Source organism: Helicoverpa zea, chromosome 2 (assembly GCF_022581195.2).
Source record: "Helicoverpa zea isolate HzStark_Cry1AcR chromosome 2, ilHelZeax1.1, whole genome shotgun sequence".
In the NCBI taxonomy this organism is placed as follows: domain Eukaryota; kingdom Metazoa; phylum Arthropoda; class Insecta; order Lepidoptera; family Noctuidae; genus Helicoverpa; species Helicoverpa zea.
Window position 1 is genome coordinate 9,929,357 of NC_061453.1, and position 24,344 is coordinate 9,953,700.

General features: G+C 36.9%; 5 protein-coding genes across 5 annotated transcripts in view; 4 read left to right on the forward strand and 1 right to left on the reverse strand.

The window, feature by feature from the left end:
- The window catches only part of LOC124643486, a 151,290-nt gene that overhangs the window by 92,187 nt on the left and 34,759 nt on the right, over positions 1–24,344 (reverse strand). The window lies entirely within an intron of this gene.
- Positions 1,279–2,939, forward strand: LOC124643501. Its single transcript, XM_047182507.1, has 2 exons — positions 1,279–1,362; positions 1,447–2,939. Exons 1-2 carry the CDS (start codon positions 1,315–1,317, stop codon positions 2,740–2,742), a joined length of 1,344 nt encoding a protein of 447 aa, XP_047038463.1. The 5' UTR covers positions 1,279–1,314; the 3' UTR covers positions 2,743–2,939.
- On the forward strand, positions 6,830–7,662 carry LOC124643535 (glycine-rich cell wall structural protein 1-like). The gene is made up of 2 exons (XM_047182550.1): positions 6,830–6,874; positions 7,109–7,662. The coding sequence occupies exons 1-2, from the start codon at positions 6,830–6,832 to the stop codon at positions 7,427–7,429; spliced, it is 366 nt and encodes a 121-aa protein (XP_047038506.1). The 3' UTR covers positions 7,430–7,662.
- On the forward strand, positions 7,935–8,915 carry LOC124643512 (RNA-binding protein cabeza-like). Its single transcript, XM_047182517.1, has 2 exons — positions 7,935–7,985; positions 8,121–8,915. The coding sequence occupies exons 1-2, from the start codon at positions 7,935–7,937 to the stop codon at positions 8,913–8,915; spliced, it is 846 nt and encodes a 281-aa protein (XP_047038473.1).
- Positions 13,372–14,509, forward strand: LOC124643545 (eggshell protein-like). Its single transcript, XM_047182561.1, has 2 exons — positions 13,372–13,429; positions 14,277–14,509. The coding sequence occupies exons 1-2, from the start codon at positions 13,379–13,381 to the stop codon at positions 14,496–14,498; spliced, it is 273 nt and encodes a 90-aa protein (XP_047038517.1). The 5' UTR covers positions 13,372–13,378; the 3' UTR covers positions 14,499–14,509.

Genomic DNA, 24,344 nt, shown 5'->3' on the forward strand with positions numbered 1-24,344 from the left:
AACTCGATAAAACTAGCTAACTAGTCCACGGCGACGCTTGCATTTTTACAGGACACACATCATTTTGAAGATAACAAAGGAATACTTTTCGTATTAAATAAATTATGCTCAGATTTTTTGGAGAACGCCGTTAGGAATGAGTTCTTAGTCAAATTGCTTTTAGGGTGGAGAGTTATGGCAATTATATCCAAAAAATAACCTTACCTCTATATTGTCTACTGTACACACATCTACAACAGCTAAATAATTCTTGACATGTATCATAATTGGAGTGTAGGACGTCCTCAGGTACGGTGGAGTGATGACTTGCGCAAGACGGCTGGCAGGAGCTGGATGCGAGCAGCCGAAAATCGATCTCAGTGGCGTGCACTTGGAGAGGCCTATGTCCAGCAGTGGACTGCTATAGGCTGATGATGATGATGATGATGATGATGTATCATAATTTATGCTTAGACTTAAGTATATACAAAAAGAAAACTAGCTATCAACTCCAATAAAAAAGTGTTCCACCTGACTGTCTTGCAGCAATAAAAAACTATCTAATTTCGCAGCGATAGATCGAACACGGGAGATCTTGTTTCAATAATGTATCGGTCAATTATCTGTTAATGCTCCACCGCTTTTCAGATCTGCGCGCCTGGTACCTGAGCGGAATACTGCAGAACTTTTATTAATTATTTAAAGGCGTTTATTTGAACTAAGTATATCGTTATTTCTATTTATCACCTTTACTTCAAATGCTGAGATTTAAAAAGAGAATACACCTAATGTTTTAGATAAAGATGGAATGCCGTCTTGAGAAGATAATTTATTAGAGTAGGCCTAGGTTATCGATATTCAAATGTGCTTTATGAATATCGATCAAGGTTAAGAGCAATCTCAAGTTTCCTTGAGCATGAGTAGGTGCTAAATGTTCACAGTAATGTTTTGACCTCAAGCATAAGTGCTAAGTTCTTAACTTCCAAGAGCCTCGAACACTCTCAGTACTGAACCAACGAGGCAACGTGTCGATGAAGTTTAAAATTTTTTGTTTTATGTACAAATTCAACTTTCGAACAAGTCATTACAAGCAATGATTGCAAAAGTCATGGAAGGAATCGAAATTAAAGGTACTCATTATCTTAATGTTATCTTACATCGGACATTTCATACGTCTTCCATTGAAAGACGTGACGAGATAGTACGAACTACCCACATCTCACGCACAGATAAAAGATACAGAGATAATTGACTGGCAATTACGTCACATCTCTTAAACAGATATAATTAATCGTATATAAGAAGAAATAAAAGAATATTGTACAGATTTTCAAGATGGCGATAGCCATAATTTATTGTACGTTGCTGCTATTATATCTACAGGTAAATATTTTTTTGTGTTCATATTATATTTGTGTGTGTGTGTGTGAGTGTGTATCTATCTAAAATCGGGATTTGTTTTTCCAGGGGAATAGTGCACAACAATGTTTGCATAATAATCAAAATGTAGGCGTAAACAACGCCATCGGGTTCCAACAACCATTGCAAAGGACGAATACAGCGAATAACATAAACCAAACCCCAAATGGAGGATTTAACATCAATTTTCCAGTGCAACCCAATATGCAACAAGGCAATTTGCAACAAGCCAGCTGCGCGAATTTGCAGGGGAATATACAGCCATCATTGAGTCTCCAAGCTAATTTACAGTCACAGGCCGGGTCAGGGCCACTACCTAATGTCCAGTTTGTCAAACAAGGATCAGTTCAGTTGTCTCCCGGCTTTGGACCCAATCAGGCAAAATCACAATCAAGCACGGCGCAGTTAAATACTGGTTGTCGACAAAATCAAATTTCGCAACAGCAAAACGTGGCTACTATTTCAAATGTACCAACGTCAGTTACACAAAACGCTCCGTTCGCATCTAATGCACTTGCGGAATTAGCAGCTCTGAAAGGCCATCCTTCATTATTGTCACTTTTTACCGCGCAAAGTAACGCTCAGCCGCAACAGAACCAACAAATGGCTAATTTTAATCCATCGCAAAACCAATTATCGGACGTGCAAAAACAATTTTTGGTTCGTGCTCTTCAGTCACAAACTTCTGGACAAAATCAACCTTCTGTGAATTTCGGAGGACCTCAAACACAGTTCAAAATAGGCGCTGCAGATAATCGACCAACTGTCACCTTCCAATCTTCACCTGTTTCGCAGCAGCAGCCCCAGGCCATAGTGACTCCAATAGCCAGCCAACAACCTTATATAACAGTCCAAGCTCAACCATTAACAACTTATCTTCAAAATCAACAACCACAAGTTATAGAGGAACCGTCATTAATGTCACTCATTTTATCAGAACTCCAGCCCACCCAGGAAACCCAGTATCCAGTGTACCCGCCGTACCCAGTACAAAAAGAGTCGAAATCAAATCTGAAATCGTTGATCCCGTTGATAATAAATTTACTCAAAGAGAAAAATAACTGTGGCTGCCGGAATTGTGGGTGTCCGAATACCGGATGTGGTGGTGTGAACAATACGCCTGAACCAACTATATTTGGAGGATACGCGAATCAAATGAATTATAGTCAAGGGACGGTAGAAACGCCTACGAAAACTACTACAAAAGAAAGTAAGGTTGAAGAAGTGAAAAATAAGAATAAAAAAGAACGAAAAAAATTAAAGAAGAATGATGTAAAGGTTGAGAGTGAAGAGGCTTCTGAAGAAAATGATTCAGAGTATGAAGACGATAGCGAAGAAAATTAAACATAAGTAGAAAATAAAATATAAGGTACTAATTGGTTACTGATAGAAAAAATGTGATAGTTCATACATAATAGAATGTAAACCTAAAATTAAGTATTTATTTGCATTTATAATACAATTGGAATAAGACTTTGAATAATTTTTGCAATCGATGTTTTATTGCTGAACAATTTGGTGTTAAAGCAAGATTAACCAGCCTTTTGAGTTTTAATGAATTGGCCTTTATTCCCGCGAGATTCCGAAAACGGAATACCAGGTGTATTTGCACTTCGTCGAAATATTAATCTGTATCGCAGCGATTCTATTCATCAGCTATATTGCAGCATTACAAACCATATAGTATTGTATTATCGAGCACTTTAATATATTAGCATTTGTAATAGCAATAGCCATAGTTTAATGGAACCATTATGAAGTGACATGCACACATGTGACCAGCTTGGGCCATAGAGTTAAAAAATATGAATCATAACATTGAAACATTGTCATGCACAACCTGTTTACTCGCAATTAATCAGACTATTGTGGTCGGTTTAATAGTTAGCGCTAAACGACCATTTTAGAATTCTGATTCTATTATTTTAACCGCACTCTGCTGTTGTTATTCAAACACATTTTCATTAAAACAATTTGCCAATTTCATTAATGACCCATGTAAATTGTCCATGTACAATTTTAGTTTACAAACACGTACCTACTGGAATGACATTTGCTAAGTGACTAACAACGTCATCTCACAGCGTAGAAGCTGGAAATTATCCTCTAAATTGAAACGTAACAAATATAAGTCAGGTTAAAACTACACACAAAGCAGTAGATAAAAGTTCAAACGTAGTTTCTACGCAGCATGATCCTAAGTTTTCCAACACAGCTGCTACTAAGGGCGTAGTATCAAACCAATTAATTAAAGCCGCTGAAGATTGTGAATTAAGCAATCATGCAGGTGACTCACGTCTTCAGTATGGCCACACATCCACCTGTTCTCTATCTCTGACGTTAATAAAAATACCAACAAAGACTGTACTAAAACAAAGGATTATTTTGTAGGTCAGTTTGGTATAAATTCTGTGTGTAATGTCATGAACATCATAATACCTACAATGGTGTCGACAAGATTCATTATTCTTCTCTCAGTCGTCGTCGCTTTTAATGTGAGTTTTGAATTTATTAGTCTCATTTCTAGCATAGTTTGTGGCTGTTAGAGTAATAATCAGATTGTTTGCATAATCACTTTAAAGAGAAATGCCTGAGCCTGGGTTTACATTGACAAAGATAACATTTTCCTTAAATGAAGAATGTATCACTCTTTCCTAGATTTTGCGTCTGAATTAAATTGAAAATTGAGCAAAGCCTTTGTTATAATTCTCGGTTAAGTTAATCTTTTATATTTGACCCCAAATAAATAAAGGCGTAGTTGATATCCTCCTGTACTAGGTTATTGACCCCTTATCCCAGAGGACTCGACCCGAAATATGAAGTTGAAGCATGATAAACAAAAGTCAGCCCAATATTTTGTTTTGTTAATTTGTTTTACTTGATCAGTCTTCAATTAAGAGTACCTACCCACCCACACACAGCAGACTAAACAGTCGGCCGACAGTTGACCTGATGGTTGGCAATTTTTTTTTAAGAACAACTTGATTCATATCCATGTTTTCAGTCGTTCTGTTACCTTCTTCTTTGTAATGTGCGTACTTTCTTTCATTGCATACTGAGTTATGAGCCCAAACAAACTATCAGCCGACTAAAAGTTAGAAATATATCAATATAATCTTAGAAGTATTACATTATATTCTTAGAGGATGTTTATGAAGATCTTTTCAACACGTATTCGCAAGGTGTAGCAAAGATCCGTGATGCGTTGACAGCATGTCCAGTTGACAAGGCGAGAACAGTTTGAGAATGACATATTACTGCGTGATGTCATCTCTATTCGCCTTTGCAACTACATCTTCTTCAATCTTAATACATCGTAGTGTACTGAGCTAGATAATGTACTATTTACAAAGCAAGGGCGTATAGTACATAATTTGTAAAAAAAAAAAATATTTTTTGGGTTCTTATTATTGGGTAATGGGCGCAGTGCTTTCTTAATAACCCAGTGTACACCAGAAAAGTTGCCAGTTGAAGCATGCAAATCTAAAATTATTTCGATTATATTGATTCCTTCCTCAGTATTTTTTGCTGTATAAAAGCTTAAAATATGCTTGTTTAAAGAAGAATCCTTAGAGAATACGAGACAAAGTTATTACCCTATTATATTCCACACGTGTATGTAGGTGTGTTCAATGGATTGTAGACAATGCAAATCCTTAGATATTTGTTAGAAATCGCTCGAAGCTTTCTCAAGAGCGTTGCCGTACAGGTCAATAGAACCTTTTAGTTTTTATTGTTCCATTTTATTGTCATGGACTTACTATGAGATCTTCGTTTCGAATACCTGGTTGCATTCTTTTCAAGACAATATTTTATTTTTCAAATGGTCTCAATGCAAAACTACTCAAAATATTAAACAAACTATATAATGGTCTTGGTACTTGGTCAGATTAATTCCTCCTTCCTTAAATTCGGATACCTGATAACGATGTCACACTTCCCAATAGGTCATTCACAAGCTCCTTACACTGTAAGGCTTTGAACACACTGCAAGCATCATCTAATGACATTAGTCGAAATCGGCTTATCATCGGATTAGAGCGCAGTGACCGGGCCGGCCCGTGGGGCTGTGACCTCAGCACTATTGTTTTAAGCAGACGAAGCGAATACATGGACATATTATATTATATCGTCACGGTTGTCACGTGAAGCATCAGCTGAATTCAAAGCATGTCTCGTTTTGGTAACTTGAGAGTCACTGCGTGTTTGTAGGACCGTTAGGTTTGCGGTGATGGTTGAAACATTGTTTTGTTTTGTACGCATATGTCACATAATATCATAAGCACTTTCATATAAAGCAAAAAGCCTAAATATCCACCATTGCAGACGATTAACTCAACTAATTTTGATAGATATGAATAGGAAATCTTATTCTGTAATAGATTTAATTTGTTTGCAGTTAACCGCAGTTTCTTAAAACATAATATTTTTTACAGGTGGCGAACGCAAATCCTTCCGGCTACCCAGGCTGCAATGGAGGATGCAGAGGAGGATGCAACGGCCCAATCGTGACATATGGCCCACCTTCCTATGGCGGTACCTATGGTCCACCCGGTCCCTATGGTCCCCCCGGTCCTTATGGCCCACCGGGACCATATGGCCCATACTCGGCACCTCCAGGGCCACCAATCATAATCGACGATGACGACAGTTCAATTGAAAAATGGCTACCTTTGTTCCTGATCTTGTGTTCATAGTGTATTTATATGGAGAAGAAACCTGAGCCCTGATCTGCTATTATGAATAAGATAATATATGGTGACATTCTGCTACCATTCTGACGGCTCAGATACTTATGCAAAAGTTTGATGTAATAGAGAATCAGACTTCTGATTCCTGAATAGGATCCCACGTCACGTGCGGCGGTTTAGCTAATTGTTAACCGAATTACATTTTCAATAAAGATTTGTTATTATTGAATGTTTGTCGTTTTTCTTGCCTTCCACTATACTTAAGTTTGAAATATGGTTCAAAAACAATTTCACATAGTAAAATATAAAGCTGGTCTGGTCAACTAAAATGTTCTTTGACATCAAACATTTGACAATGAGATAAAGAATAACTAAAGCAGGAACGCTACTCAAGTAATTTGGAACCTTTTGATGTCTTGTATGGCGTTATTTACATTATAACTGTGTTCCTTAAATCTGCATAGCTGCCAAGCTATACTAGACATAAATGATTACCTACTGATACGCAGATAGGCATAGACACAACAACAATCTTGAAATCTACGACCAGAGTTAACATATCAATATCCCTTACATAATACTACGTGCGACAAGTAATCGATGTTAAGTAATTTTGGGAGCTCGATAAGCAAATAGTTTCTTGTAATTTCTAAGAAATATTACTAAAATCACTGATATTGTTACAAGATGGTCGTATAAAAGCCTTGTTGATTATTGTCGCGAAATTATAAACGTTTACAATGGCTTCCGTAGCGTGGCTCGCTTGCCTTGTGGTTTTCTCCAACGTAAGAATCTCATATATAATCTTTTTTTTAAATTCCTATAAGTTCTTGATATCTATATTCTTTTGTTTTGGCACATGATTGTTCCATTACTAGATATGGAAGTTCTATTCAGATAACTTCAATGTGCAAAATCAAGATAATTTTACCGATAACAACGATTCATTCATTCATTCTCATCATATTTTCTACTTTCTGTGTGTCTCCATAGGGTTCAAAATATCTTGAATATTCCAGGTGATCCTGATCCAAGCCCAATTTGGGGGCTTCGGAGCGCCAGGATGCGGTGGTTATGGAGCTCCTCCACCATACCCCATCGTGGTGAGATCCAACAATGATGATGACAGCTTCAAGCACATCCTGCCGATCCTCCTCCTCCTGCTCTGTGACGGAGGTTACGGAGGCTACGGTGGTTACGGCGGTGGCTTTGGAGGCGGTTGCGGGGGCGGCTGCGGTGGCGGTTGCGGCGGCGGCGGTGGCAACTGCTGCCAAAACATCCCCATTCCCTACCCCATCCCGATCCCCATTAACAGCCCTGTTATCAACAGCTGCCCATAAGTCTACTGTTGTTCCATATGCCATAGAGAGATCATCGTCTTACCAGCCTTCTGCAGTTCACTGCTGATCCTCAATGAGTGCCAACTATCTGACTCATGACGATTTACGTGGCAAACAGTTTTAATAGCATTTATCACCCTTTTGTGTTACAATAGTTTGCTTTCTTAATAAGGAGTTTTTTCTTGACATGTATGTATGTATATTATGTTACTTAATAAATAACTAAATCACTATTTCTTGTTTTATTTGCTTTGTCAACCTGACTATGGGACATGTCTTCATACTTATATTAAAAAGAAATTATTGCAGGACTCTATGGAATTTTATAAACTGAATTAAGAAATTATGTTACTGCGAAACTATTGTTACCAATATGTATATCTTTTACATACGTGTCAAAGGTAAGTTAGGGGGTTACATCATGAACTTAGTAACCGAGTTCGGTTTAGAAACACGCGGTATATATAGGCTACTCAAAATATTTTTTAATCATACAACCTTCAAAATGGGTTTTAAGAACCTTCTTGTGTTTAGCGCAATTTTCCTGCTATGGAAGGTAAGTTCCTCAACGGACATTAAAAATCCTTTTCTGATCCCTTCTTCAAAGAAGGAGAACGAAGAGAGAAGCAACGGCTTAGAAACAATGGCCATATCAGAGTATATGAATACCAATTAAACTATTTTTCTGCAGATCTGTAAGGTGCACGGCCAAGCGGCTCGCGTGGAGTACCTCAACCAGCCCTGCTCATCATGCCCTACTACCTCTACCATCCAAGCCTGCCCGCAGCTCGTCGTGCCAGCCGTCATCAAGCCCATGGTCACACCATGCGAGTCCTACATCCAGGAGTCTGTTCCTTGCGTGCCAAGCTACAGCGGTTTCAATAGCTTCAACAGCTACCCTAACTACGCTCCCAGCTACCCTGGACCTATGCCCATGCCCCCGATTATCATTGATGATGGAGACGATGATGACAACTGGCACCACATTCTTTATTACCTCATTTTTGCGATGAGGAATAGGAGATGCTGTGGAGGAGGTTACGGAGGATACGGAGGCTACGGTGGTGGCTGCGGAGGTGGTTGCGGAGGCGGGTGCGGAGGTGGTTGCGGCTACAATGGCGGTTGCGGAGGAAATTGCGGTGGCAACTGCGGCGGCGGATGCGGCTACAATGGCGGTTGCGGAGGCAATTGTGGAGGCAATTGCGGTGGTAACTGCGGTGGCAATTGCGGCGGTGGATGTGGAGGAAACTGCGGATGCGGATTTGGATTTGGAATTGGAAATTGCAATGGTTGTTCCTACATTCCTTACCCAATCCCTTACCCCCTAAGCGGTAACTATCCATACAGTTGCGGTTGCACTGGAGGCTGTACTGACAACTGCAATTGCAACTGCGGCTGCGACGACGGCTACCAAACTTGTAACTGCAACGATGGCGCAATGACCCTCATAATTCGAACCAATCAAGACAATCAATGTTGCTGTTAGTCGGACGTGCATTCTGTATTGTCAAACGTAAAATAAATTGATATTTTTAATATTCGCTTTGTTTTATTAAAACTTTTAGCTTTTTATATTTAGTCAATGGTTTCCAATAGACTGTACAAGAAAATTGTCAGGCCCTGAGAAAAGGGTCAGATAGTTACTTTGTGCATATTATTGGTTTTCAACCCCATTTCAAACTAAATGCCGATCCAGTTGGTAAAATGCTACGCTGTCCAGTCGATATATGATCCAGTTGATATTAAATTCTTTAGAAATAATGAAAGTTTTCTTTATGTGGAATATAAACTTGAGTACGGACATTTTGAATTCATGTTTTAGTCTTACCTTAGTGACGTAGTTTCTTAAATTGTGAAATGCGAGTAAAATAAAAGCGAAACTTAATTGACATTTTATTGAGTAATTATTGTATTTGTTACATGATTATGAAACATCGTATGACCCATAAGTAGGTACTATGAAAACTAAATATAAACAGGAATTTATTGAGTCTATCGCCATAAAGAAAAGTGTCAACAGCAAGATGACTCGAGTGAAGAAAATGCTCATAAATCTACTGCTGTTTATAATACAGGTAAGTGTGTTTATGTTTATAGAAACATATACAATAGAAATAATATGACTGTTGGAGAAATGATGAGTGACGACTCAAGATTCATTCATTCAATAGTTGACGATCTAAAAATTCACAATATTGTTAAAAGCATCAACGAAAATGAACTGGCAATTGATTCAGCATTTATGGAACTTAAGGATTAACTTTCTTTTAATGTCCCAGTTATTATTATTTTTCTAATTGTAACGTTTTCTTAAAATCGGTTTTTACTTGTTGGTAAAAATCATTTACAGCTACAACTAGAAGAATATGTCGGCACGAAAGTAATATTCATTTGTGCTTCAAAATGCAAGACAAGTAGCAATTTCAGCTTAAATATTACACGTTTGTAGAAGTTTTTATTGCGTAAGTTTCAGAATAGGTGTTACAGCCGGAAAAGTCTTGTATTCCTTGCAAATGAGGCTGTCACGTAAAAAAATATGTTTATGATAGTTTCATGAATTCGTTGCTCTGGTTCCCTTTTGTGTCACTTCGAAGTCCAACATGATAAGGCAATGACGCACAAAAATCTTCGAATTTTAACTATGTACAATTTTTGTTGCAGCTTAAGTCATCATTAGGCCAATGTCTGCCACAAAATCGATTGAGCGCATGCAACAGCTTATCCCGCTACCCATACGGCAACCGCGGTAGTGGACTTTGTAACAACCTGAACATCAACCGCTACGGGACCTTGTATAACAATCTACACAACCGAGGATGTGAGACCACTGGCTGCAACGTTTGTAACACCGTTTGTGATACTCCAAGCTGCGGTGCCTGTGACGTACCGACCTGTGTCACTTGTGACGTACCAGCTTGTGCTGTACCAACTTATGCTGTACCAACTTGTGCCGTACCAACTTGTGCCCCTTGCGACAATCTATATGGTTACCCGACTTGTAATACTTATGGCACTGCTTGTGAGACTCCAATATGTAGCACGTGTAACAATATTGGTACTACCAGCTGTGCCACAGGCTGCAACGCGTGTAGCGGACTTAATAGTCTATATGGTATTGGAAACGTATGCGACACCCCAAGCTGTGTTACTTGTAACTCATGTGATACGGCCTGTAACTTGTACGGTAGTACTTGTGGAAACCCGACTTGTAACGCTTGTAACAACCCAGTTTGCAACGCTTATACTAGCCCAGCGTGCAATGCTTATACCTCTACGGCTTGCGGGGCTTGTAACAACCTCGGCTACAGCGCTTACACAAACCCGACCTGTAATACTTGTAACAATGCGATCTGTAACACTTGTGCTGTACCGATCTGTAACACTTGTGCCACGCCGACCTGTAACACTTGTGCGACTCCGACCTGCAACGCTTGCAACGGTTACGTAAACCCAACTTGTAGTGCTTGCAATGACCCACTCTGCAATGGCTATACAGGATACAATACCTGCAATGGCTATGGCTACCCAACCTGCAACGGCTACGGTTACCCAGGCTGCAATGGTTACAACAACCCATATGGCGGTTACGGCTATGACGCATGTGGTCCAACCATCCCTCCATGCAACCTACCGTTCTTGCCTGAACCTTCCTGCTCATCAGGAAACAACCAGCCTCCAGTCATCATTATAAATGACGATGACGATGGAGATGGCGGAAGTTGTTTGAACGATGAACTTTATACTTTGTTTTTATCATCAGCTTTTACTAACAACAATAATTATGGTGGTGGAGGCAATTACGGATGCGGCAACAATGGTGGATGCGGCGGTAATGATTGTTGTAGCTGCAATAACGACTGCAACTGTAACAATTGCAATAATAATTGTAACTGTAACAATAATTGCAACTGTAATTATGGCAATAATTGTAATTGCAACTGTAATTGTAATAATAATTGTAACTATAACTGTAACAATGGTTGCAACTGTGATTGTAATAATAATTGTAACTGCAACTGTAACAACGGTTGCAACTGTAACAACGGTTGCAACTGTAACAGCAACTGTAACTGTAATAACAACTGTAACAACAATTGCGGCTGTTCGTGTAGCAATAACTGCAATAGTTGTAATAAATGTGGAAATTGTTGCAGCCCATCACTCTATGTCAAAATTATTTTGCCTAAAACCGATAAGGATTCAAAGCCTAGTGTTACTGTTGCCTAAAAAATAAACTAAAATATTATAAGCAATTATTGTAATGATATGAAATCCACAGATATCCATTACTTTTAGAATATCGTTTTATGTAATTTGTCACATCTCGTGTTTTTCATTTTCCTTATCAATAAAAGATATATTACAAGGCACGTGACTTTTTTATTTCCCTTAGTTATTTAATATTAATGCAAAAAATATCATTATAACAGATAACTATGAATTTTAGGCATGTTTATGAAATCAACCAAATAGCTGCAGAAAATACGTAAATTATTTACAAATAATATAATTTCTCAAAATATTTGGTGAAAGATAGAAGCACCAATTGTTTTTTTTTTATATGAATTAGACATAACAAAGAATGTACTTATTGGCAGTGAATAATATTAGATGTAATACAGCCGTTTTCCCGCGGTTTCACCCGCGTCCCGTGGGATCTACTGTCCGTACCGGGGTAAAATATAGCCTATGTTACTCGAGAAGAGCATTTAGAGTAGGTACTTACCAACAAACAAACAGACAAAAAAATATATCTTTATTATACATATTAGTACCTACAGATATAGATAAGAGCAAGAACCTAAAAACTGCACAGTCTTGCAAGATCATTGACACTTAACTCTCAAAAACCTTGTTCCGAATTGCTTCTCCAAATAGAACAAAGCTGCTCAAATGCATGACGTTACTGCTACAATTCTATTTCTTTCAGTTATAAATAGATAGTACAACTGTACAAGTTTAAACCTGCTAATCTTGTAAGCCTGAAATCTCGCGATCATACACTAATATTTGCATTGAAACCTACGCTTGGAACCATGACAAATATTGTGGCTGCGTACTTTAGTGACAAGCCACTGGAAATAGATTCGGTAAATATAACATATTATTGTTTAGACAAGTAATTCCACGGTAATGTGACATTGATAAAAATCTGTATTATCATTTTGTTAGAAATGAATATGTGGATGATGCAGAGGTAGGTATTATTCATGACTTAAAATAAGAACAAAAATGTTAGCGTTTAGCAAGAGCAACTAAAATTGATGACGCTGTCTAGCCGTGCAGTTTTAGAATAAGACAAGTGCAGCGATTTAGTAAGTAATATTCCGTTTAAATTATTGAAATTTTATAAGAGTACCTATACTAGATATAACGTTAATTCTGCGAAGCTAATCGGTGGATTTTCAGTTGCACTGCACAAGCAAGCAAGCCAATCGCGCAATTTATCTCTAAAAGAAGGGCGTTTTTTGCTTCCCTAAGTCGCAAAATTTCAAAGGAAAAAGCTCAATGTACGCCTTAGCAAATACTCATTGCCATAACAATACAAATGTTCTATTATTTGAGGACCCTCAAGGCTTTTGTAAGGACGAATAACAAGCTGAGACCAGCAGAGCGATTAATAAAATCCGTGATTAAAATCACAAGCCGCAAAAAGAAAGAAAAGATGACCATTCTTGTACAAAGGTCGGTAAAGGTCGTTTCTTAGTCGAAACAAAAAAACAATGGCACGATAGAATCGTTTGTAGAATTTCTAGAACATTTTATTTGTAAAAAAATATTAATTAATTAAAAGTTTGGAAATATTTTCTAATCAAGGTACGTGCTTAGTATGGCACACATACCTAAATTGACGAAATCCTTGCTGGTGATTGCTTAACTCTAAGTCCGATATTGGACTACGAAAATATATAAAAGTGGGTTCGATTTGTTTACGGGAAGAGTGTCAACATGGCTTCTGTAAAGTTCGTAGTATTCGCAGCTGTAATGCTTGCCCTGAACGTAAGTTGTTATTTTTTATTATATTTTTACTTCAATTAGTAGAAATATCCACCAAAAACTTTATGTTCTAGATACGTGGTGCAGACAAAATATTATGAATTATCATTGCAATGTAAATTGTTCTCCATTTGTTGTATAAAAATATAATGCGTTAAGTTTTAGTGAATTCAAGGGCCTATCCTACTTTATTTAGGGTTTTTAGGTCCTTTGTTTACACAAGTATAGGAATATCTGTATGTTTTGTACCAAGTTTAAAATAATCTAGAGGAATAAAAATAATCTACCTATGCGTAGCATCAAAACTGTACCCGGTGTAAAATTTCCGTTCAAGACACGGCAGACAAAATTGCGTTTACACAGAAACGCCAAATTCTAATCTGTAAAACCGTAAATAGAACATCAAAGGTAACCTACATACTACTGAACATGTGCCCACCGAGGTGACAGCGTTAAATATTCCTGTAAATATTTAAAATTGCAACCGTTTCACAAAATCTCTTGAGACATGATCTTATTTGGGTGTTTTCCGAAAAATATTTTTACAGCTGTTATTTTACACCTAACAATATTTAAGAATTTATAGTTTATTTACTCAGTAATTTATTTACAGCATGGTACAAGCTAAAATTGTACACAAAATCTAGTTACTTCATGGTATAGATCCACGTCGATAGATAATTCATTTACTTCAAAACTTCACTCAATATTCTCGTTAGCCGTCTAAATATAACATCGTTGTTAGATTTAGTAGAGATCAAACAAAATATGATTAGTGTTCGTAGACTAGTCAACACGGCTTCTGGCCTATTGTCAACATCGTGTTGTAATAAATCTGATGTGTTTGCAGATGCACTGGGCTCAGTGCCAGTATTACCCAGGGTACGGTGGCTACTACCCACAGGTGTACAGTGGGAGAGACAATGACAATGACCTGGACACCATCCTGCCAATCCTGATCCTCGCCATGTGCGGAAGAGGAGGGTTCGGAGGTTTCGGCGGCGGCTGCGGAGGAGGATGTGGTGGAGGCTGCGGGGGCTACGGGGGCGGCTGCGGGTGTGGACGTTGTTGAGGACACAATTCCCAAATAAAAAAACAAAACAAAAACTAATGAATTAAATTTGGAACACCGACCGTTATTTGTTTTGTTTTCGAAAATCGAATTGTGACAAAAATATTAAACCTAGAATTTTGTATGGATGTGTTTTATTTTTTGCTGATTGGTAGAGCGGAATGAAAGTAAATGCAACATATACTTACTCTGATAAATCGAGTAATAAACGTATTATGTCATAACAACGACGACGTCATTTTATTTCCATGATGATGTTACACTGCATTGCAGATAATTTTATGATGATAGGCTTACTACGATACAACACGTCCAAAACCATGTAATATGTTCATTAAAATTTTGCACAACACTTATTCGTAACTTGCGAACACAACAAAACCAGGAATCCGAATATAAACCGACCACTTCTATAGTAATCTACTGTAAAGAATGGATTTACTTTCAATAATCGTGCTTTGAATTTAATTAGAACCCAATTTTAAATTGTACAAAATACCTACTTTTTTATTTTTGCACAATTACCACGATGAATCTAAACAACCTAAAGTATCTTGTACTCCTTATAACACTGAAAGTAAGTAAAGACTATTTTATATTACAACTTAGGAATAAAAGAAATGATCGTTACTAATCGATGTCTCCTTTATTATTTTACAGAACATCAGCTGCTATAACCCTAAAAGGCACACGCAAATATCATCGAATAATTTAAACAAATCAAAATCGAAAACCTCAAACCCAGTTGTTCCAGCCAGATATAAAATAACAAACAAAGCAAACTACGAAGATCCAACAGCTCAAAGTTTTCCATCAGAATTCTTCCCAGAGGTCGAATATCCAGAAAGTATTGTGGACTCATCAAAACCTTTCTATCTTAGTGCAAGCCCTTTTCCTAAAGAAGTTAAATCGACTTTCAATGCTCTCGCCGCTCAGAGAAACAAAGCAAAATCTACAACAGATTATTCTTGGATTCACAATGATAAAAGTAAGGAAAACATCTCGACTCCTGAGCAAAAAGTAGGCGTGAATGAGGTAACAGTCACAAAAGGAAATAAAATCAATTCCGACGATAAGAGCACAAACGAAACGCTTGCCGAAGATATTGCGATTTTAGATATTGAGGACGACATTGCCAATTATAGGACTCCATATTCCGATAATAATATGGACAGGCTCTTCATAAATTGGACGTCAAATCATTCGTCCGAATGCCCAGAATTGGATTATGTAGTGGGATTTATTGACGATTTGGATAAATTTATGAGAAATTTAACAGCTTTGGAGACAGCTGAACCTGATGAAAGTAAAAATTCAACATTAAACGCAGTCAGTTACTTTCCAAGTGACCGTTCTGACGAAATTCAATCAGTAAAATTGGCTCCGACGCCTAATTATAATGAATCGGATACCGAATTGAATGGACATTCCTTTCTTGCTGGTGAACAACCTGGACGAATAAGGGACTCATTATTGAAAAGTGCAAATGATCCCTTAACAAATTACACTCCATTATTAAATGAGAACATCAGAAATACTAGTTCTGTTGAGGATATGCAAAACGATTTTTGCAGCGTTGGGACCACTGCCAACGAAACTTTTACTTCTTGTGCTCAAAGTTAGGCTGTAACATGTTCTAGTTTGGAGAGCTACTATGCGAGAAACGTATTAGAAACTTCTGTGTAGAACATTTAGCTAATTATGTAGTAGATGTAACTTAATTTATTAACTTTACATACATAATTGAAATAGGCTAAGTTCTTTTTTGTTTGATCAATAAATATAGCTTCAAATGTATTTCATTATTTCTCTACCTAAACTTACCGACAGCCAACCGTGGATTCACTTTCATGAGGTAACCTACCTGAAAATAAAAAGTTAACATTAATCAACATGTTAATTCAATAAATAATCTTATTATTATGTAATAATATTTGATATTGTCCTATCGACGATGTGCTCATATAATATTTTCCAATGACTAAGAGTAAAGTATCACGTTTCAGTTAGAAAAATAAATACTAACGCATTATAAATAAGAAACAGTAAACTATTGAAACATTTCAATGAAATGGGACTAAGTGAAAAGGTGATCATAGCTTTGGTGATAACGGCGCTAACACAGGTAAGAACTATTTTTTATTTTTTTATATTCTATCGCGTCTCTCACTCCATACTGACATATTCATCTGCCTAGCTTTTTCCAAACTATATTGGGGTCAGCTTCCACTCTAAGCAGATGCAGCAGAGTACCAGTGATTTACGAGGAGTGACTGCCTATCTGACCTCCAATTAAACGGGCAACGACTTCTGATTAACCATGACGGACGACTGCCGAAAATATTCAAATGACAGTTCTTCTCTCATATTAATTTTTATTTTGAAAATCAGCATTATTTCATATTTTGGTGACATTAATAAGTAAAACACATTTTTGAAATAATTACGTATGTATCAAAAGTATTTTTTGACACATACAACCTTGAGAACCGAGGCAAGTGTGTACACATCGTTGTAACTCTTTATACACGAGTAAACTAGTTATGTATTATGTTGATGTTAGTTTATGTCTTTACAAAAAGAACGTCCATTTCAGATAGCGTGCAGACATTGCATGCCAAGTATTTCAAGAAAGGCTTCATTGAAACGTTACTTTGACGACTTGAAACCTGACAAAAACAATCCTTCACCAACGTCATTTACACCATCGCGACTGAACAAGTTAACCAAACAAACATTAAGAAAGAAAACTCAAAATGGAAGAGTTAATAATAACTCCGTTCCACAGAAATCATTGTACGACATTTATAAGTTCCCACACAATGATTACCCACTTGACAATTCTCCAAGAGACCCTTTTAGTTTTGGGAACCTAAATGCCAATCATAAAGTTAACACACAGCGAAGAACTTCTCCCAATCCACAATGCTCAGCTATAAACGATTTGAAGAAGGATATGAAGAGGAAACGTAAGCTTCTAAGCAATAGACAAAGTAATGACGCAAGCAGGATATCAGAAAATGAAACACCTTTGATGAAGATAACAGTAGGTTCTGATTACTCACATTTGCTCGATCAAGGATCATTTCCAGAAGTTCAATATCCTCTCACTACAATGGAGACTTGGGAGCCAAAATATTGGAATTGTTTACCGCTTACTCAAGATGAAAAACAATTCAATTCATTTCGAAGAGATACATTCAAATCTAATGTTAAAGATAAACAATTGTCAAGACTAACGAAAACAAAAGAAAATAAATTTCTGAAGTCATACGATGCTTTGAAAAGTAAACAGCGTACTTCAACAGAAAACTCTAAGCGCAGTAGCACAGGTGAACAAGGATTAAATTTTACAAAGACTGCAACATGTGAAAAAGTAACTGACGAATTTATAAGTGCGGGTCTGGTATCAACATTGCCCAAAAATTTAACAGTGTCCAAAACAACTTTGGAGCATACTGCAGAAAGTATTCCCAAAAGCAAATATAAAATCACTGAATATAGCTCAGATTCCCAGCAGAATACAAGCAAAAAGGTTGATGACCTAGAAAACAAGTGCTTACCACTTGATGTCAAAAATAATACAGATGATTCAAACGAACTAATAAATATAATCAATGAAATATTGAAATTAGAATCAATCGAAGACGAAACTGATTCAACTGTGCAAGCCTCTAATTGTAGTACAGAAACAGAAAAAAGTGTCGCTACATTAGACTTGGTTATTGAAGACTCAACAAATGAAGATACTTTATCTATCCAGACAGAAAATACCTCAAGTAATAACGAAGCTAATTCTGCATCTGAAGAATTATCAGTAACAGTTTCTGACAATGAATGTGTTTGCGAAATGCAAAATACCACGATATCTGTTCTAGAGGAGCCAGAACTTGGCAATATCACTTGCGTGGAAGATACATCGAATGTCAGTTTTCTTCTTCCTTTTGAAGAAAATGTTATCACAGAAGATGTCCTTAGCAATAGCTCAAGCATAAATCCAACTGAAGTGTCACTTTCATCAAATGCTAATGTAGCTCCAGGTTCTACATCCATAATTATTATTCCAATCAACAATAACGTAGTCGGCAAGTCACAATCACACGTAATTACAGGGACACCAGATAAACCGATCATTGTGTACATACCTTATACGCAATCAAGTGACAGCCAAACACAAAATGTTCCTAGTGAACATTACGTTTCTTTGACAATGGAGGAATTCTTGCAAGACAGTTATTTCGGAAACGATTTTGCTAATATGGCGTCACTTCAGAATCATTCATCTGCCGATCTCGGTATTGAAATTCTAAATTGTAATTCGTACAATGGATCATCTTTGCCAATGTACGAGACGCTGCCAATAAATGTAATGTTTTACAATAATGAGAGCAATCTATCATCAACAGAAGTGATAGAATCAGCCTCTTTGGAATCAGATAGTAATGAACAAATCGATGAACAAACAGAGGATATAAATTCTGAGATTATTAGAAGTGAAACTGTGTCACAGACTCCAGATTCTAAACATTCAGTGCTTGACTTTCCTGGCAGTAAATTTACTTTGCTTAGCCACGGACCATTCAATGACAATTTTAGTAGTGATTTACCAATAATAGACAAAAAAATCACGAACATTTCTTCTGAAGATTGTATTGAAAAACATAACGTAACTTCAAAAACTTTACTTAAAAATGAAGATGGTCGGGATTTACTTAAAAATGAAGATGGTCGGGATCTGGATGTAATCATAGACAAACACTTACTACCTATTTTGTCTGAAACTTATATAGATGGTGCAAATATAGAATCCGACGCATATGTTTTACCAGCATCTCAAGCAGATGACACAGAAATCATTACGAATGCTCCAGTATTACCTAAAATTGAAAAATACAGCTTGCCTGTTTCAAAAGATGAACAGATATCTTCATCAACAGAAGAACCAGCTAAAATTGAACCTTTACCCGCCGAACCATCTACACCTCTCGACTCCAGTACGGCAAACTTACCAGAACTGCCTCTTACGCAAAGTTTCCATGATGCTAACATAGATGCGCGACAACCGATCGAAAACTCAGCTTCAGTTCTCTCAACGTCGAATGATCTTCCGAAGACACCAGACAGAACTCTGGAGTCTGCGTTACTTCCCGAATTTCAGAAGATTAGTTTGTTACTGGACAAAATGCTAGCACAATTTGAGACTTTTACTACTAGTAAAGATGTACCCGTTTCAGAACCTTATAGTTCGTCTCAACCTGTAACGACCTCTCAAGTACCCATTGAAAGTTCGCCATTACCGGTTGCTACAACAATGAAGACTGTTGAAGCCACAGAATCTCTTTATGAAAGACCAGAACTCAGACTGGGTGAATCAGTTCCATCAACTCCACCCATAGACTATCCAAAAAAGAGTGTACTTTTGTCATTAGATGATCCTCAGTCTCAATTAAAGCTATCAACCATTTCAACACAAACTGTGGATAACAAAATAGCGGTAATTTCTCCAACAAAAGAACCTGAACCCATTTCACACATTTCAAATGATGGTATTGTCCTGTCGGTAGATAACAATATGTTCAAACCAGTCATGGAATCCCCTCTTAAAAGCCTGCAAGAAATAAATCAACCGCTTCCATGTACTCCAGTGTCTGAGTCTCGGAGTTTCCCGTCTAATTACGACGTTAACCCTTCTGCTAGTCCATCTCCTTCCCTTGAAACGTTGTTGCCAATTTCAGATTCAAACAGTTTTCCAAGTCACATTAATAATGCTCAGTGTTCTCAGTTGCCTGTTTCCGAAACTCATGTTAACAGTATTGAGCAACTAACGAACCAGCTGCTACAGACTACACCAGACATTGCATCTTCAAAGAGCACTCTGACTCCGCCTGAATCCCTTCCTTCTAATTCATTTTCTGGGCAGTCTGAAAACCTACCAGATGATGTGAATAATGTTCTAAAACCTTATGTAGCTTCTGACCATCCAATGCTACAAGTAACGTTTCCTCAGCTAAATTCTCAGATGTCTTCTGAAAATCTATGTCTACCAGCAAATAAGACAATCGAACCCGTTCTAGTTAAGGAAACACCACTTGAAAGTTCAGAACAAAAAATTCACAAATCCTGTCCTCTTGACTCTTCAATAATACCGAATCACAGTGAACCCAATAACCACTTATACTCCACTGTAGATTGGAATAATGTACTACACTCATCAATAGAGACTCTACCAATTTCTCAGAAGCCTATTGATGCTCAATGCTTGCCACTAAATAAAATTTCGCCAACAACCCCCTTGCAACAACAGAAAGATAATCCAGGCCCTTCTACTCTAATAAGTGAAGCTTCTACAAATCGTTGCCCATTAAACATTACATCTCTTTCTACTAATTCAGTTTCAAAGACCTCTGACAGCATAACCTTAGACGAAATATGTCTATTGACTCCAGCTTCTGAAACTGACTCTGACTTTAGAAAATCTGATAACCATAACTTAGTAAGGCCACTATCTCAATCGGATACTGCCAAGGCTACATCTACTAAAGATTCACACTTTCATGGTTCCAACGCAGACAGTTCGGATTTTCCATTAAAAATGGATTTACAACTTCCTGATATCTTTGAAGATACAGTAGATGATTTGCCTTTTACGGTATACAAGGAACCTACAATAAATAGCCTTAATGTAACTAAAATTACTGTACCAGAATTAGCGGAATTTCCAGTTAGTGATCAGTGTAATGCAACTGATATATTGTCAGCAAGCAAAGCATTAGATAACGTTACATCTGACGAAGTGATATATAATTTGCTAGAAAACAATCTTACATCTGATTGGTCGGATAGCGGGACACAAGAAGCCCTCCCAAATGATGATTCACCACTGATAGCAAACGATACAATCATCGAAATTCCACACACTGACGATATTCAACAAGTTTTACCACAAATTGAACATTTGTTGTCGTCAGAATATAATGTAAGCCCAGAGTTCTCTGGTGTTGAACTTCCTAGAAGTAAATTATCGTCATCAAATGTGGACGAAAAACTTGCTATCAACCATTTAGGTCACAGTGAGGTTCCCTTAATTTCTGACTCAGTACTTAATGGCTCGCCATCACATACAGTTATTCTGCTTTCCGATGATTCACTAGATATTCCATCACAAAGAAATAAACCTTATTCTACATCAACCATAGTACTAACGAAGGCACTGTTAGAAAGCTTGCTTTCTGAAATAGAAAGAAAAGAATTTGCAATGCTAGTTAATGCTGGTCTTCTCGGAATGTCAGCAAAACTCATAGATCAAACAGAAGAAGTAGAAAGTTCACTTTCTGGGAAGACTCTACAAGAGTCAAGAAGTGATGATGATAAAGCGCAACCTGACCTAGATATATTTGCTAATCCTAGAGATATTTATCAATTATCTGACAGAGAAGATTTACCGAACTTGCCAGTAGATAACACATTCTTAAAGATACCAAACTTGCATATACCTGACGAAACACAAATAGGAGTAACGCAAGACATCTCTGGAATTACTGCAGATGAACTTTTTCATAAGGAATTAGATAAAGCGCTTCCTCAATTATTGACGTCACCACTAGAAATAGATCTTGAAAATAACGAAAAAGCTCAAAATGATTTATCACTATTGCATGACACAAACAATTCCGATACGAATGGTATTTTGGATAAATCAAGAGATTCACCTTCGCCATCACTACCAATACCAGAGGTAATAGAACAAAATGTATTGCCCGACAGTAAAATAACTGACTCTTCAGTCCCACGAGATCAAGATTTTTTAATATCATCAACTATCGATAAAACTCCAGTTAATGATGCACTTGAGGTCAGTACTCCTCAGATATCGGTTGATAATAATCCCCCGCAAACCGTAATTTCCGAGCTACCGAGTGATAAATCAATCTCTGAAAAAACAGAAAATATTACACTAGAAAATCTAGATGAAAAACAAATAGACAGTTTACCTGACATTCAAAAAGACGAACAAATTAAAAATGAAAATGTATTGTTTGAAAATTCCATTAATAATCTCACATTTCTAGTTAAGATAAGTCCGTCTACTTATAAATTGAGATTAACGAAGGCACTTCTCGAAAGTGTACTATCAGACTTGAATACCAGGGTATACCCATTGCCAATTGCATCAACACGGTTAGATAAAATGCATTACAATATATCTCCTTCATTGGACACCGTTGCGAACAATCCTCCTCAATTAGCGGTGGATACAAAACTTGAAGACGAAATGGTAGACAGTCAAATTCTAGACGATAAATATGATGGCGATGAAAACATATTATATCCTTCAAGTGATCTACCTCCCTCAAATGATGAGAAGGTAGACAAAGCACGCCCTTCAGCTTCTAAATTGCTAATAACCAAGGCACTATTAGAAAACGTATTATCAGACATTAACACTAGAGGCTTCCCATTACTTTCTAAAGATCTACTAGATAAAACTATTTATGTCGTAGAGCCCTCGTTTTCTGAAATTATTGATGAGACTACACCTTCACCAATAGATGAAACTTATAATGAGCCAGAGTCTGAAACGTACTATGTTCTTACATTACCAGCTGAAGATTCAGAATTTGATATGTTTATAGAGAATTCACCAATAGATCAAATAAGTAACGAAAAATTAGAAGTATATCCCGATGATGAGAAGGATAAAATAGAAGATCTCGCTTCAGATACCGGAGACAATGATTCGTCTCAAGAAATGGGGGAAAGCCTATCTTCAACAGATCATGTATTGCATGAAACTAGATCTAAACCGTATTTAGCATCAAAAGTACTCATAACTAAAGCACTTTTGGAAAAAGTACTTTCAGATATTATAGACGGTGTTCTCTCGTCAGATGCTCTTCCAGACGTCGCTATTTCATAAAAATGAAGTTTCATTAGAATTGTTCATGGTGCTTTAAACACACTGCTAGATTTAACTATTTATTTGTTAGATATAAGAATATTTATTGAAATAAATTCTTCTTAAAAATGTGTCTTCCGTGTTTTATTGCAGTAACTTGTACGAATGGGAAGGTTTTATTAGAATGAAACGAAAAATAAGCATGCAAATCTATCAATATTATGTGACATCATTATTTCACACAATTAAATAAAAAGATAACACAAAACATCCGTGTTCAGCAGCACATATTGTGTTCAGTCAGCGATCAAATCGCAAAGCTAAGCCAAAGTAAACTAGTCTAACCTCTACTTTTAAAGATTATGCATCACATTTACGCCGGCTTAGAACCTATGAGGTTTCACCTCCACTTTACCGGCTTAGCATGTGCTAATGCATTTAAATAGCATCATTAAGTACATTGTTCAGCGAATAAGTTCTCCGCTACTTTCTAGACTAAGTATTTTATTACTTGAAACACAAGGAAGTTGCTTACTAAATAAGGTGTAATAGAAAAGGAAAATGTTACAGAAATAGAAGAAACTACACCTATAATAGTAGAATAACTGAAATAAAATAGAAAAAATAAATTGACGTATAAGAAACGAATGTCATGATTACTGTATTCCACAATGATGACGTCTAAACATTACAAAAAATGAGGAATTAAATTAAACTTGTATTTAAATTCTACTCTTGATCTGTGTCTTATCGAAGATAGATCCGGATCGAAATAATATGATAATAAACTTGATTGAATGATAAGTCGTAGAAAAGACTTGGTTGTACACAAACGAACCGGTTTTTTGTGACAGCGCGAGAGTGCAACACAATATACGTAGAAATACAGAAGGCTCAGTCCTTTAAGCAAATCATATTTTATTGTTGATACAGGACATTTTGATGAAATA

Bases quoted from the DNA above. Each gene is read 5' to 3' on its own strand.
- LOC124643512 (XM_047182517.1), top strand. From the start codon at position 7,935: ATGGGTTTTAAGAACCTTCTTGTGTTTAGCGCAATTTTCCTGCTATGG. The intron at 7,986-8,120 runs GTAAGTTCCTCA...ATTTTTCTGCAG, and splicing joins CAATTTTCCTGCTATGGAAG to ATCTGTAAGGTGCACGGCCA.
- LOC124643501 (XM_047182507.1), top strand. From the start codon at position 1,315: ATGGCGATAGCCATAATTTATTGTACGTTGCTGCTATTATATCTACAG. The intron at 1,363-1,446 runs GTAAATATTTTT...TTGTTTTTCCAG, and splicing joins TGCTGCTATTATATCTACAG to GGGAATAGTGCACAACAATG.
- LOC124643535 (XM_047182550.1), top strand. From the start codon at position 6,830: ATGGCTTCCGTAGCGTGGCTCGCTTGCCTTGTGGTTTTCTCCAAC. The intron at 6,875-7,108 runs GTAAGAATCTCA...TGAATATTCCAG, and splicing joins GCCTTGTGGTTTTCTCCAAC to GTGATCCTGATCCAAGCCCA.
- LOC124643545 (XM_047182561.1), top strand. From the start codon at position 13,379: ATGGCTTCTGTAAAGTTCGTAGTATTCGCAGCTGTAATGCTTGCCCTG. The intron at 13,430-14,276 runs GTAAGTTGTTAT...ATGTGTTTGCAG, and splicing joins CTGTAATGCTTGCCCTGAAC to ATGCACTGGGCTCAGTGCCA.